At 39.3% G+C, this 13,596-nt stretch overlaps 2 protein-coding genes across 2 annotated transcripts in view; one reads left to right on the top strand and one right to left on the bottom strand.

Moving 5' to 3' along the window:
- The window catches only part of LOC126391811 (myelin-associated glycoprotein-like), a 14,327-nt gene extending 8,692 nt beyond the window's left edge, over positions 1 to 5,635 (top strand). The window contains exons 5-10 of the mRNA XM_050046759.1: positions 1,260 to 1,607; positions 1,762 to 2,073; positions 2,465 to 2,782; positions 3,433 to 3,523; positions 4,358 to 4,460; positions 4,541 to 5,635. Of these exons, the coding sequence (XP_049902716.1) occupies positions 1,260 to 1,607; positions 1,762 to 2,073; positions 2,465 to 2,782; positions 3,433 to 3,523; positions 4,358 to 4,460; positions 4,541 to 4,918 (1,550 nt within the window). The 3' untranslated portion in view covers positions 4,919 to 5,635. The remainder of the gene's footprint in view (positions 1 to 1,259; positions 1,608 to 1,761; positions 2,074 to 2,464; positions 2,783 to 3,432; positions 3,524 to 4,357; positions 4,461 to 4,540) is intronic.
- The window catches only part of LOC126391818 (sialic acid-binding Ig-like lectin 13), a 38,903-nt gene that overhangs the window by 23,624 nt on the left and 1,683 nt on the right, over positions 1 to 13,596 (bottom strand). The window contains exon 4 of the mRNA XM_050046774.1: positions 13,280 to 13,594. Coding sequence (XP_049902731.1) covers positions 13,280 to 13,594 — 315 coding nt within the window. The remainder of the gene's footprint in view (positions 1 to 13,279; positions 13,595 to 13,596) is intronic.

Here is a 13,596-nt window from a genome sequence, read left to right as displayed (position 1 = left end):
ACTTCCTCATTTTTAAGTCTTGCAGACTGAAAAAGCCGCACAACTTCTGAGGAACTTCACTTGTCCAAACATCTTTCATCTGTCTGTTTGAAACACCTGAGGAAAATGTAAGTAATGGAAACTTGTTAAATGACACATATCAAATGATTTAAACTGATCTTTGAATACGATGAAAAACGACACATATCAAATGATTTAAACTGATCTTTGAATACGATGAAAAACTTTAACATAAACATTTGTTCACTTGACTTAAAAAACAATGCACTTTGTTAAAGATGAAAAACTTTGTATTTAAAACCTTTAAGCTGTCATTTGGACATGTTACTGTTGAATATCTTAGTTGCCTAAAACAAATTACAGCTTTGCAATAAATAGAAAATAAGGAAATAACACTGGATGTTTGCAACCTTTGCCTTTCACATATAGCTTCCTGTTTTTCCTTTTTATCATTTCATCCTCTGCGTCTTTAAAAAGCAGGTTGTTGTGGCAATGTTAAACTAAATATTACAAAGTGTGTGACATGCAATTATTTGTTTTTGCAAATCTCTCAGAGTCAGCAGAAATACCAAACTGGATTTACCCTTTGTTGGAAATGTTTCATAAAAGATTGGAAAATTTGCAAGAAGTGTATTTAAATTATGAATGAGTTATTTATTTGATCAATGAAGGGCTTGATTGAGTTTAAGTGGCTCAGAAAAAAAAGAAATTGAGCCTTTTCCGCATTGATGTAAAAGAGGAAGAAGAGACAGCAAAACATTTCTCCATCAGCAACCTACTATATAAACCTGAAATAATTAGAGATTAAACACAGTAATGTGAATTGTTCTATGTAAATTGTTCTATGTAAAATCTCCAGAGTTTCTACCTCTCCTGACACACAAAGATGGCTGCAGCTCTGACTCTCCTTCTCATTGGCTGTCTGCTGCAAGGTGAGTCGTTTAGTCATGTTTGAATCAAGTATTCAAGTCAAACATTCACACCACAATGCAACAGTACCTGTAATATATACTGCAGAAAATTAATGATAAGTGAGCAACAAAAGCGTCCAGCTGGTTTTATTTTTACTTTAATATGACAGGTTTTAATCTGAAGATCTGGGGAAAAAACTACTGTGGGCACAAGGCACAATCTTTACAGTCATCATTGACTTATTCTAAGAAAAAGGTATAGCGCTAAGGCAACCAGTAAACAGTATAAAAATCCTCATTAAAATTATTCACTTGCTCTTATTCAAACATTTGTATCTTGTGTTTCAGGTGCCCTGTGTGGAGAGTTTAAGGTCATAATACCACAGACTATAGAGGTTGTTAGTGGATCCTGTGTGACCATCCCCTGCTCCTTTGACGTGCCAGACGAGTTTGTATCAAAGCTAGATAACACATGTAAAGCACGATGGAAAAAAGATAGAGTGTTTGTGTTTGATAGCAGCCAGCGACAAACAACTACAAACAACGGACAACTGACAGGAGACTTGACCAAAAAAGACTGCACCACAACCCTGAACAACATACAAACTGTTGACAACAACAAAAAGTATACCTTCAGACTGGAATGCAACGGCCTGAGTTATAATTTTCCCAATGCAACCTCTATTTCAGTCAGAGGTAGGTTTTAAAATCCATTTACTTACACTTAACTCCCCTTCCCTTGCAGACCTGCTTTAATCATATTTTGCATTGATTGTTTTTGCAAATAGTATAAAAATATAGAGATATGATTGTTTATTCAGTGACTGGTCAAAATGTACCTTCCCACCAGCTGATCCACTCAGACCGACTTTGACTCCATCCACACTGGAGGTGAAGGAGGGAACCCCAGTGAGTTTGACGTGCTCTGCTCCAGCTCCCTGTCTGTCTCACCCTCCAAATCTGACATGGACCCCCGGCCTGGGTGACAGTCAGGAGACACTGCAGGAGAATCAGGACAAAACTAAAGTCCAGACCTCTGTTGTCAACTTCACTGCTTCTCACCTCCATCATGGAAAGACAATCTCCTGTACTGCCACCTACAACAAACAAGATGGCAGCGCTGAGTCAGCTGTTAGCACAAGTTTGACAGCTAATATTTCAGGTGAGTTAATTTGCCACATTAACATTGATCTGTAGCATCATAAAATTTAGACACAAGTGAATTTTAGCCAGACGGGGCAAGTGAAAATCTTGGGGTGGCACACCAAAACCAAAAAGCCATTTACAGGGAGGCCATGACCGGGGCGCATATTAGGAAATAAAACAAACAAAAGCAATGAAACAAAATGTATTTACAAGCGCAAACCCTATACATTTTACTATCAAACCACCTTTACAATAGCTGTAAGATGTAAACAAATTTTAACATAAAAAAATGTAACTTCCATTAAATGTTTACCATTTTTTATAGCGAGACATCTTTTCCTATATTACTGCAAACTTAACTTCCCTAACACAACTCAGCTCTTCTCTTTGGTGTCCACTCCTCACAGCTGCTCCAGAGATTCTGCCCTCTTCTAACTGCACCAAAGCTGGAGCCCAACTTAACTGTTCCTGTGAGACTGTGGGAAACCCTTCTCCCACTTTAATATGGTATTTGGACGGGTCACCTGTCAATAACTCAGACAATTTGACCATCACCTATGAGCCTCCAAATGACACGGGCCTGAGGAGCATCATCACTGTGAACCAACCACAGGAGAGGGATCTTTCCACTTTGCTCTGCCGCACCTCTAACTCTCTGGGATCTGCTACTCACCACTTTTGTGCCTACTGCCTCAAGCCTGAACAAGGTTGCAGAGAATGTCAAGGTCTGTTTTTGTGACGAAAACAAGTTTTATTGATTAGTTGTAAACTGTCACCATCTCTTGAAATACTGATGGACTTGATCTGGAAGACATCACCACACTTCTATTTCTGCACAGTATATCTGTTTAGTGTTTTTGTTTTTCAGTTTCCAGACTAGGCTCCCAACAGTTTTGCATACTGTAGTGGAAATGCATGCAAGGGATGTGTCGGTTAGTTACAAGCTTGGTTTCAGCTTCTAGCTTCATCCCTCATGCTTTGGTGGGTTTGTCAAACTTACAAACCCAAACTAAACATATTGATTACTAATAACATTAACATTTATAAGATAATCACAGTCTTGTTGTTTCAACCTGCAGTACTACTCCTAAGACTACATAATGATGAATTAAAGAGATAAAATAAAGGCCCATGTTTAAACTACTGATAACAAATATAAATGAATCACTTAACATTTTATTCATCTTCTGTAATACTTTTATATACTGTACCAATATGTGATGTAATACATTATAATTTAAGACTTGTGTTTAATATGCCTATAAATACAACTCATTCTTCATGTATGTCCAAGTGTATACGTCATTGAAATGAAAAACCCAATATATTTATGCTTCTGACTGACCACCATACTCTTCTGTTCTCTCTCATACAGAATGTCCACGTGGAGTTACGTTTCCAGTCTTCATCATCACTGTTGGTGTTTTATCAGCAGCACTATTCTGTGCTCTTCTGTTTGCTATCAGGTAGGTAACAGCTTGGGACAACATGTATGTACTACTAATAGGGCTGGCAAAAATAACGTGTTAATTTCCATTAATTAATCACAGAAAAAATAATGCGGTCAAAAAATGAACGCCAATTAATCACATTTCGTGGTGCCCTTTGACCCGGTGCATCATTGACGGCTACAGTGGGTTTGTCACATGATGGAGGCAGACGAGACGATGCTGCTTGGCCCCATGAATAGAACATTTATATTTAAAAAACACCCAGATGGAACTGTTGCTAGGAGCACTGTTGGAATATTTGTATTACCAGAGAACTGCAAGCCTGAAATATCACCTCAACACAAAGCATTTAGCAGCGAAGCCTGAGGCCTGAGCTTGCACAGCCTCTGATGTCAGTGCTAGCAGCCAGCCTTGTCAAGGTTGGGTTTCCATCCAAATGTAGTGCAAATTTTAACCAAATTTTCAGAAAATCAGCAAAATAAAATGTAAATGTACGTTCTTTTCCATCCACTTCTGTTATGTCAATATTGGGAGTTAGTTCATTGAGACGTCATTAAAAGAGGGGCAGTCAATCCTTGAACTAAGGAAGACCATGGATTTAATAACTGACAACACACCAGACAATAGAAATAGAGTTTTGAACAACTAATATTACAGCTCTGTGCTCTTGGAAGAGTTCTGGTAACAGACCTCTGTGCATAAGCATGTTATAAGCTAACAAAGACAGCTTTCAGTGGCCAATGCAATGACGATACATCGTGACTGTACTGTACATCATCATTTATTGGCTGAATTTGTTTCCACTGGACATTTACCTTGCAATACACCAAGGATTTTATTATTTTGTAGAGCTCGGGGGACTGGCTGCCGTACTCCTAAAAAGAGTCAGAGCACAGGTGACACCAGCCCAGCTGTGATGAGTCAAGGCCTGACAACTGAAAATGGAAATAAGGTACGGACCATTTCCTAATTTGGGAAACAATAATCTAACAGAACATCTTTACCACTTGTGGGTTTTTTGTTTAATTTCAGGTGTCCTGCACATCAGAAGAGGATATTTATGTCAACACCGATATGATGAAAAAGTCAGATATGCCAAACGCTCATCTAGCACATCAACAGGTTGCCAGTAAAAGCTCAGACAAGACGAATGAGGCAAACAGTGATGTGTTTTACTCTAGTGTGATCTGGAAGAGCAAGGAGAAGAAGGGAGAATGCTCTGGAGGCAGGGGCCCGTCTGGTAGCTCCTATCTGGAAGAGGAGAGGTGCATGGAGGGAGGCATGCGCACAAATTATGTGAGCAATGCAGTGGAGATGGGGAGTCTATATGACAACACTAGAAAAGATGTAAAGGAGGCTGTGTATAGTGAATATGCCCAGGTTCATTTTAGAGACACAAATGTGATGTAATGCATGTGCCATTACTACAGCTGTTTTTACTGCGGCATTGCTACATTGTATTTGATATTATTGGCTATTATTTATTCAGTAGAAGTTTATCATGCATTAGTATTATCTTCTCAATGCAGATGTAGCCAGTTTAAAGAGTTTTCAGTTAAAGGAACAGTGTGTTAGATTAAGGGGGATTTAGTAGCATCTAGTGGTGAAGATTGCAAATTGCAACCAGCTGAAACTTCTCCTGGTTATTTATTTTTAGTTTTGATTGTTCAGGAGGTTTTTACAAGGAGCCAAATTATCCGGAGAGGTCTCTTCCTCTCCAAAACAATCGGTCCAGGTGATTTAAATCGATTACAACCCTGAGTAAAACAGTTCCATGTGACAAATCAGTGTTTCTCCAGCATAGGTCAGCATATCGCAGATGGGCTGCTCGCCCAGCACCTGCTAATGTGTCTTCAGTGTCCTCGTTTTTCTCTGATAACTTAATGTGTGCTCACCTTATTTGTGATCCAGATGTTCAGGAGGTTTTTACTGTGAATCGAGTTGTGCACAGAGGTCTCTTCTTGTCCAATACAAATGGACCTGGTGATTTAAACCAGTAAACACATTGAATAAAGAAGTTTCATGTAACAAATCAGTGTTTCTCTGATGCTGTTCGGCTCATAAGGGATGGACCAACTTTTTCTCTGATAACTAAAGATCTACATGTTCAGGAGGTTTTACCAGGAGCCAAATTATCCAGAGGTCTCTTGCTCTCAAAAAACAGTGTGATTTAAACTGCTCAAAACATTTAATAAAATGCTTTCAAATTAAAAAAAGATTTGTGTTTTTCCTTTTTCGTCGCAGAATGACTGCTAACTGCAGTGGCTGACACAAAACTGAGAATGGCTTTATATAGAGCCAATGTTTGGTTTGTCTGTCCTGGGCTTCTGTACAAACATGGCGGTGCAACATGGCAATTTCCGTGGACAGGTACCCGCTTCCTATGTATATATAAAAAGCTGATTCTAAGGTAACGAGAACGCAATGATTCTTGTGCGAGTGGTACATTCAGGAACACTCATTCCCAGTGCCGGAGCGCACTCTTGCACAAACTTGACCTTTCATAAATGTGGAGTGCTGTCAGAATGTACCGTTCAGTTAAATGTAATAACAGCTCACATTGTGAGAAAAAGTGTTGCATTATCATCATTTTTAGGTCAAAATTTCACACACTGACAACGAGAGTGCACTTAAGGGCAGAGATCTAAGTTTTATTTTAAGTTTTAAGTTTTATTGTACTTTATTAATCCCCCTGAGGGGAAATTCAATGTTTTCACATTGCTTGTCAATTACACACAGGTCCAGAAGACACAAACGTGCACAAACAGGACCTGTACATGCACAAAGTGGAGAGATGTCAGAGTGAGGGAGCTGCCCTTTGGTCAGGCACCCCGAGCGGTTGGGGGGTTCAATACCTTGCTTAAGGCCTTTCTCAAGGGCACCTCGGCAGTGCCCAGGAGGTGAACAGGCGACCCTCCGGTTCCCAACCCAAGTCCGTATGGACTGAGCTACTGCCGTCTGTGTTTGTGTTTGACTATGATTTGTTTATAGATGGTGCGACAGTAACCAACTCAAAAGTCAGCTGGAGAAGAGGGTGGATTAGGGAAGAAGGAGGGGGACTGTAGTTCATGTAGTTTAAAAGAGCATTTCCTTTGTTTACTATTGCTACAATAAATGCAGGACACAATAACTTCTACAATAAAAACACATTTAAGATTGGTCTTTTCAAATAAGTAAGTGAACACTCTCTCCTTCCATACAACCTAGTGAAGACCTTCCAGTCAAAATGTTGCTGTTATTTTATTGTTGGTCTTAATGCCAATTTAATAAAGACTTTTAATAAGCATTGTTTTCCTACTACTTATGTTAAATACATGACAGCAGCGTAACATATTCATTCAATTTACTTTATTTTGGAACTTGTGCAAGAATGAGAAGAGCGTTTTAGAACCATGTAATAACAATGGACCAGCTCAAAAGTTCNTACTTACGTTAAATACATGATAGCAGCGTAACATATTCATTCAATTTACTTTATTTTGGAACTTGTGCAAGAATGAGAAGAGCGTTTTAGAACCATGTAATAACAATGGACCAGCTCAAAAGTTCTTAAAATGTAAACACAGCCTGTCAGGACACCCAAGTAAAAACATAAGTCCAAATAAATTGAACTAAACAATATGCATAAATAATACATAACAATAAATCATAGTTGCCAACAAAAATCAAGTCCAGGGCGCTCCATTTGTCAGTGACTGTGTCAGTGTTCACTCAGATCAAGGCTTAACGAGGTTTTTTTATTTATTTATTTTTTTTAAAGAAAACTTTACTTCTTCCAATGAATGTCTTTAATATGGACCCATCCAAAGGATATGTGTTTAGTCACGATCCAGACTGTAATCCACCTGGCATTTTGGCTGAAGAGCTGCCTGATATTGGACGCAAGGCCACTATTGCGTCCAGCCACTCTGTATAACCTACTGATACTTATGCAGCAGTCTTCATCCGTCATAATATTTAAACTTTCCACCAACTGCTTACCTGCAACAATCAGACAGTGGAAATGAGCATGGCATTCTCAAAGGCCCAAAATACCTAACACGGGTGCCACCTGGTGGCTCAACTTAATACATCTTACATAATAAAATGTGAGAATGCAATTACAATTAAATAATTCTTGATTTCACTAATTTAGTTTACTATGCGCTGAAACCCATGCCGTTTGCTTTATTTGCACCTTTAAGATGTAAAAATGATGATAATGCAGCAGTTTTCTCACAGTATGAGCCATTATTACATTATGAGCTGTTATTACATTATGAACTGTTATTACATTATGAGCTGTTATTACAATATGAACTGTTATTACATTATGAGCTGTTATTACATTATGAGCGACGCCAGTAAGGCTCATAATGTAATAGGTTATTACATTATTACATTATGCGCAAAGCCGTTATTACGTTATGTGCTCATGATTTTATTACATTATGAGCCGATTATTACATTATGAACTTTTATTACATTTAAGTTATTACATTATGAGCCATTATTACATTATGAGTTGCAACACATACATTTTATTATAATTTAAGTCTGGCCGACATCACCAATCCTTGTATATTTACAATGTCACTTGTTCAGACGTGTCTTTGAGACAAAGAAAACATTTGTAAAATTCAGCTGGTGCTGTTGCTGGATTTATTCATTTCATAAAGGCAAAACTCAAATCTAAGTGGATCAGCGGTAGCAACATGAAAGTTACAGTAAAAAAAACGTGTCTGGTTGGTTTTAGTTACTGTTAAAGACCATTCTTAAAATTTATACAAGAATTTAAACTTTATTTTTGCAGCTACTACAATTCATGTATTTGGTTTTGGCAGTAGCAGATTGTTTCTGTAAGCGGGAGTTGCGTATGCCGCACAGAAAAAAAACTGCATAACTTATGGTGATTTTTCTCCAATCAGATCCGCGGACGACTGAGCCAACTCTCACTATGTCTGCAGCTGCTTCACTTCCAGTCTCCTTCCTCTACCTCTCCTGCCACTGACTGCAGAGCATATGCATTCTTCACTGGGTCTATGTGGTCCCACTCAGCATGAATCCTCTCTGTCCAGTCCAGGTAGGCCTGAAGCCCTTCCACAAAGTTTGCAGTAATCCAGAGACCTGTTTGACCCCCCTGTGAGATAATTTCCTAGTGTGCTGACAAAGGAAGAAATGATCAGTAACTGACACTAGATGGCAGCCTGTTCATATGTTGCAACACTGAGCAGGAGATTGTTTATCTTCCTCTTTGGTCAGTAACTTCAGAGAGCTGTCTTTGCTGAGGCAACTGTGTTTCCTTTCCCTCTCTGTGGAGGCAGTAACCTCTCAAAGGAGTGTCAGGTGAGGTTACTTGGTGAGTGATTTTCATTTTCGTTTAAAGGTCCAGTCTGTAGAGTTTAGGATGATATATTGGCAAAAACTGAAAACTACATAGACACAAAACTGGGAATGGCTCTATATAAAGCCATTCTCAGTTTTGTGTCAGCCACTGCAGTTAGCAGTCATTCTGCGACGAAAAAGGAAAAACACAAATCTTTTTTTAATGTGAAAGCATTTTATTAAATGTTTTGAGCAGTTTAAATCACACTGTTTTTTGAGAGCAAGAGACCTCTGGATAATTTGGCTCCTGGTAAAACCTCCTGAACATGTAGATCTTTAGTTATCAGAGAAAAAGTTGGTCCATCCCTTATGAGCCGAACAGCATCAGAGAAACACTGATTTGTTACATGAAACTTCTTTATTCAATGTGTTTACTGGTTTAAATCACCAGGTCCATTTGTATTGGACAAGAAGAGACCTCTGTGCACAACTCGATTCACAGTAAAAACCTCCTGAACATCTGGATCACAAATAAGGTGAGCACACATTAAGTTATCAGAGAAAAACGAGGACACTGAAGACACATTAGCAGGTGCTGGGCGAGCAGCCCATCTGCGATATGCTGACCTATGCTGGAGAAACACTGATTTGTCACATGGAACTGTTTTACTCAGGGTTGTAATCGATTTAAATCACCTGGACCGATTGTTTTGGAGAGGAAGAGACCTCTCCGGATAATTTGGCTCCTTGTAAAAACCTCCTGAACAATCAAAACTAAAAATAAATAACCAGGAGAAGTTTCAGCTGGTTGCAATTTGCAATCTTCACCACTAGATGCTACTAAATCCCCCTTAATCTAACACACTGTTCCTTTAACTGAAAACTCTTTAAACTGGCTACATCTGCATTGAGAAGATAATACTAATGCATGATAAACTTCTACTGAATAAATAATAGCCAATAATATCAAATACAATGTAGCAATGCCGCAGTAAAAACAGCTGTAGTAATGGCACATGCATTACATCACATTTGTGTCTCTAAAATGAACCTGGGCATATTCACTATACACAGCCTCCTTTACATCTTTTCTAGTGTTGTCATATAGACTCCCCATCTCCACTGCATTGCTCACATAATTTGTGCGCATGCCTCCCTCCATGCACCTCTCCTCTTCCAGATAGGAGCTACCAGACGGGCCCCTGCCTCCAGAGCATTCTCCCTTCTTCTCCTTGCTCTTCCAGATCACACTAGAGTAAAACACATCACTGTTTGCCTCATTCGTCTTGTCTGAGCTTTTACTGGCAACCTGTTGATGTGCTAGATGAGCGTTTGGCATATCTGACTTTTTCATCATATCGGTGTTGACATAAATATCCTCTTCTGATGTGCAGGACACCTGAAATTAAACAAAAAACCCACAAGTGGTAAAGATGTTCTGTTAGATTATTGTTTCCCAAATTAGGAAATGGTCCGTACCTTATTTCCATTTTCAGTTGTCAGGCCTTGACTCATCACAGCTGGGCTGGTGTCACCTGTGCTCTGACTCTTTTTAGGAGTACGGCAGCCAGTCCCCCGAGCTCTACAAAATAATAAAATCCTTGGTGTATTGCAAGGTAAATGTCCAGTGGAAACAAATTCAGCCAATAAATGATGATGTACAGTACAGTCACGATGTATCGTCATTGCATTGGCCACTGAAAGCTGTCTTTGTTAGCTTATAACATGCTTATGCACAGAGGTCTGTTACCAGAACTCTTCCAAGAGCACAGAGCTGTAATATTAGTTGTTCAAAACTCTATTTCTATTGTCTGGTGTGTTGTCAGTTATTAAATCCATGGTCTTCCTTAGTTCAAGGATTGACTGCCCCTCTTTTAATGACGTCTCAATGAACTAACTCCCAATATTGACATAACAGAAGTGGATGGAAAAGAACGTACATTTACATTTTATTTTGCTGATTTTCTGAAAATTTGGTTAAAATTTGCACTACATTTGGATGGAAACCCAACCTTGACAAGGCTGGCTGCTAGCACTGACATCAGAGGCTGTGCAAGCTCAGGCCTCAGGCTTCGCTGCTAAATGCTTTGTGTTGAGGTGATATTTCAGGCTTGCAGTTCTCTGGTAATACAAATATTCCAACAGTGCTCCTAGCAACAGTTCCATCTGGGTGTTTTTTAAATATAAATGTTCTATTCATGGGGCCAAGCAGCATCGTCTCGTCTGCCTCCATCATGTGACAAACCCACTGTAGCCGTCAATGATGCACCGGGTCAAAGGGCACCACGAAATGTGATTAATTGGCGTTCATTTTTTGACCGCATTATTTTTTCTGTGATTAATTAATGGAAATTAACACGTTATTTTTGCCAGCCCTATTAGTAGTACATACATGTTGTCCCAAGCTGTTACCTACCTGATAGCAAACAGAAGAGCACAGAATAGTGCTGCTGATAAAACACCAACAGTGATGATGAAGACTGGAAACGTAACTCCACGTGGACATTCTGTATGAGAGAGAACAGAAGAGTATGGTGGTCAGTCAGAAGCATAAATATATTGGGTTTTTCATTTCAATGACGTATACACTTGGACATACATGAAGAATGAGTTGTATTTATAGGCATATTAAACACAAGTCTTAAATTATAATGTATTACATCACATATTGGTACAGTATATAAAAGTATTACAGAAGATGAATAAAATGTTAAGTGATTCATTTATATTTGTTATCAGTAGTTTAAACATGGGCCTTTATTTTATCTCTTTAATTCATCATTATGTAGTCTTAGGAGTAGTACTGCAGGTTGAAACAACAAGACTGTGATTATCTTATAAATGTTAATGTTATTAGTAATCAATATGTTTAGTTTGGGTTTGTAAGTTTGACAAACCCACCAAAGCATGAGGGATGAAGCTAGAAGCTGAAACCAAGCTTGTAACTAACCGACACATCCCTTGCATGCATTTCCACTACAGTATGCAAAACTGTTGGGAGCCTAGTCTGGAAACTGAAAAACAAAAACACTAAACAGATATACTGTGCAGAAATAGAAGTGTGGTGATGTCTTCCAGATCAAGTCCATCAGTATTTCAAGAGATGGTGACAGTTTACAACTAATCAATAAAACTTGTTTTCGTCACAAAAACAGACCTTGACATTCTCTGCAACCTTGTTCAGGCTTGAGGCAGTAGGCACAAAAGTGGTGAGTAGCAGATCCCAGAGAGTTAGAGGTGCGGCAGAGCAAAGTGGAAAGATCCCTCTCCTGTGGTTGGTTCACAGTGATGATGCTCCTCAGGCCCGTGTCATTTGGAGGCTCATAGGTGATGGTCAAATTGTCTGAGTTATTGACAGGTGACCCGTCCAAATACCATATTAAAGTGGGAGAAGGGTTTCCCACAGTCTCACAGGAACAGTTAAGTTGGGCTCCAGCTTTGGTGCAGTTAGAAGAGGGCAGAATCTCTGGAGCAACTGTGAGGAGTGGACACCAAAGAGAAGAGCTGATTTGTGTTAGGGAAGTTAAGTTTGCAGTAATAAAGGTAAAAAGGTCAAGGTTTTTGTGTCTACATTTGTTTAAATTCAGTGTGTAAAGTTTGTGCTTGCAAATGCATTTTGTTCAATGGTTCTTGTTTGTTTTCTATCCTAACAGAGGTGCCCTCAAGGGGGGAGTTCGAGCATGGCCTCTCTGTAATAGGTGCTGGTCCCCTTGGTGAAAATATTTGGAAGCCAATATTATTGTCTTTAAGAGGCTGTGGTGGGCTTATTCTTTAAGCCAGAGCGAAGGTAGTGGTATCTTGTGAAACTAGACATTATAAGGCATCCATTGTTACCATCCATTAATGCCAGCCATGTTGGCGAAGGGAAGGGGCTAAATATCACTCTAAAGTTGGGCTTAATTTTTGCGAGGCAACCAAGGGTTCCCTTAAACTCTCACCTCAAAATATTTGAATGAAAATGGGGTTCTGTACCCACAAGTGTCCCCTAAAGTTGAAAAGACTTGTTCTTGGTAAATGTTTTGTTCCTACGATCAATATAATCCGTCAAATTGAAGCTGTTTTTTTCTCTTTGTAAGAAAAAGCCAACAAGCCTACTTGAAGAATAATCAGTTGCCTAACATGTACAGATACACGATACATTAAAACAGGAGTGTTGCGAAACTAAAAATGTGAACTGTGCTGGTTTTGCTCTATGCACTTCTGATCATTTGTTTTATTGACTGTAAAATAAGAAACCAATATCACTGTGATTCCTCAACTCTCCATATTGGTTCAGTTTTCAGCCAGCCTGTAGCTACAGTATGCTACAACAACATGAGGCGAATTCCTGAAATTCAGTTAAGGCTTTTTGGTTTTGGTGTGCCACTCCAAGATTTTCACTTGCCCCGCCTGGCTAACCCGGTGAAAAATTCACTTATGTCTAAATTTGACGGTGCTACAGAATGTTAATGTGACAAATGAACTCACATGAAATATTAGCTGTTAAACTTGTGCTAACAGCTGACTCAGTGCTGCCATCTTGTTTGTTGTAGGTGGCAGTACAGGAGATGGTCTTTCCATGATGGAGGTGAAGAGAAGCAGTGAAGTTGACAACAGAGGTCTGGACTTTAGTTTTGTCCTGATTCTCCTGCAGTGTCTCCTGACTGTCACCCAGGCCGGGGGTCCATGTCAGATTTGGAGGGTGAGACAGACAGGGAGCTGGAGCAGAGCACGTCAAACTCACTGAGGTTCCCTCCTTCACCTCCAGTGTGGACGGAGTCAGAGTCGGTCTGAGTGGATCAGCT

The sequence above is a fragment of the Epinephelus moara genome, chromosome 6, assembly GCF_006386435.1.
Source record: "Epinephelus moara isolate mb chromosome 6, YSFRI_EMoa_1.0, whole genome shotgun sequence".
NCBI classification, from domain to species: Eukaryota; Metazoa; Chordata; class Actinopteri; order Perciformes; family Serranidae; genus Epinephelus; species Epinephelus moara.
Note: the sequence above shows the minus strand (reverse complement) of the source record. Positions and strands in the feature narration are given on the sequence as shown.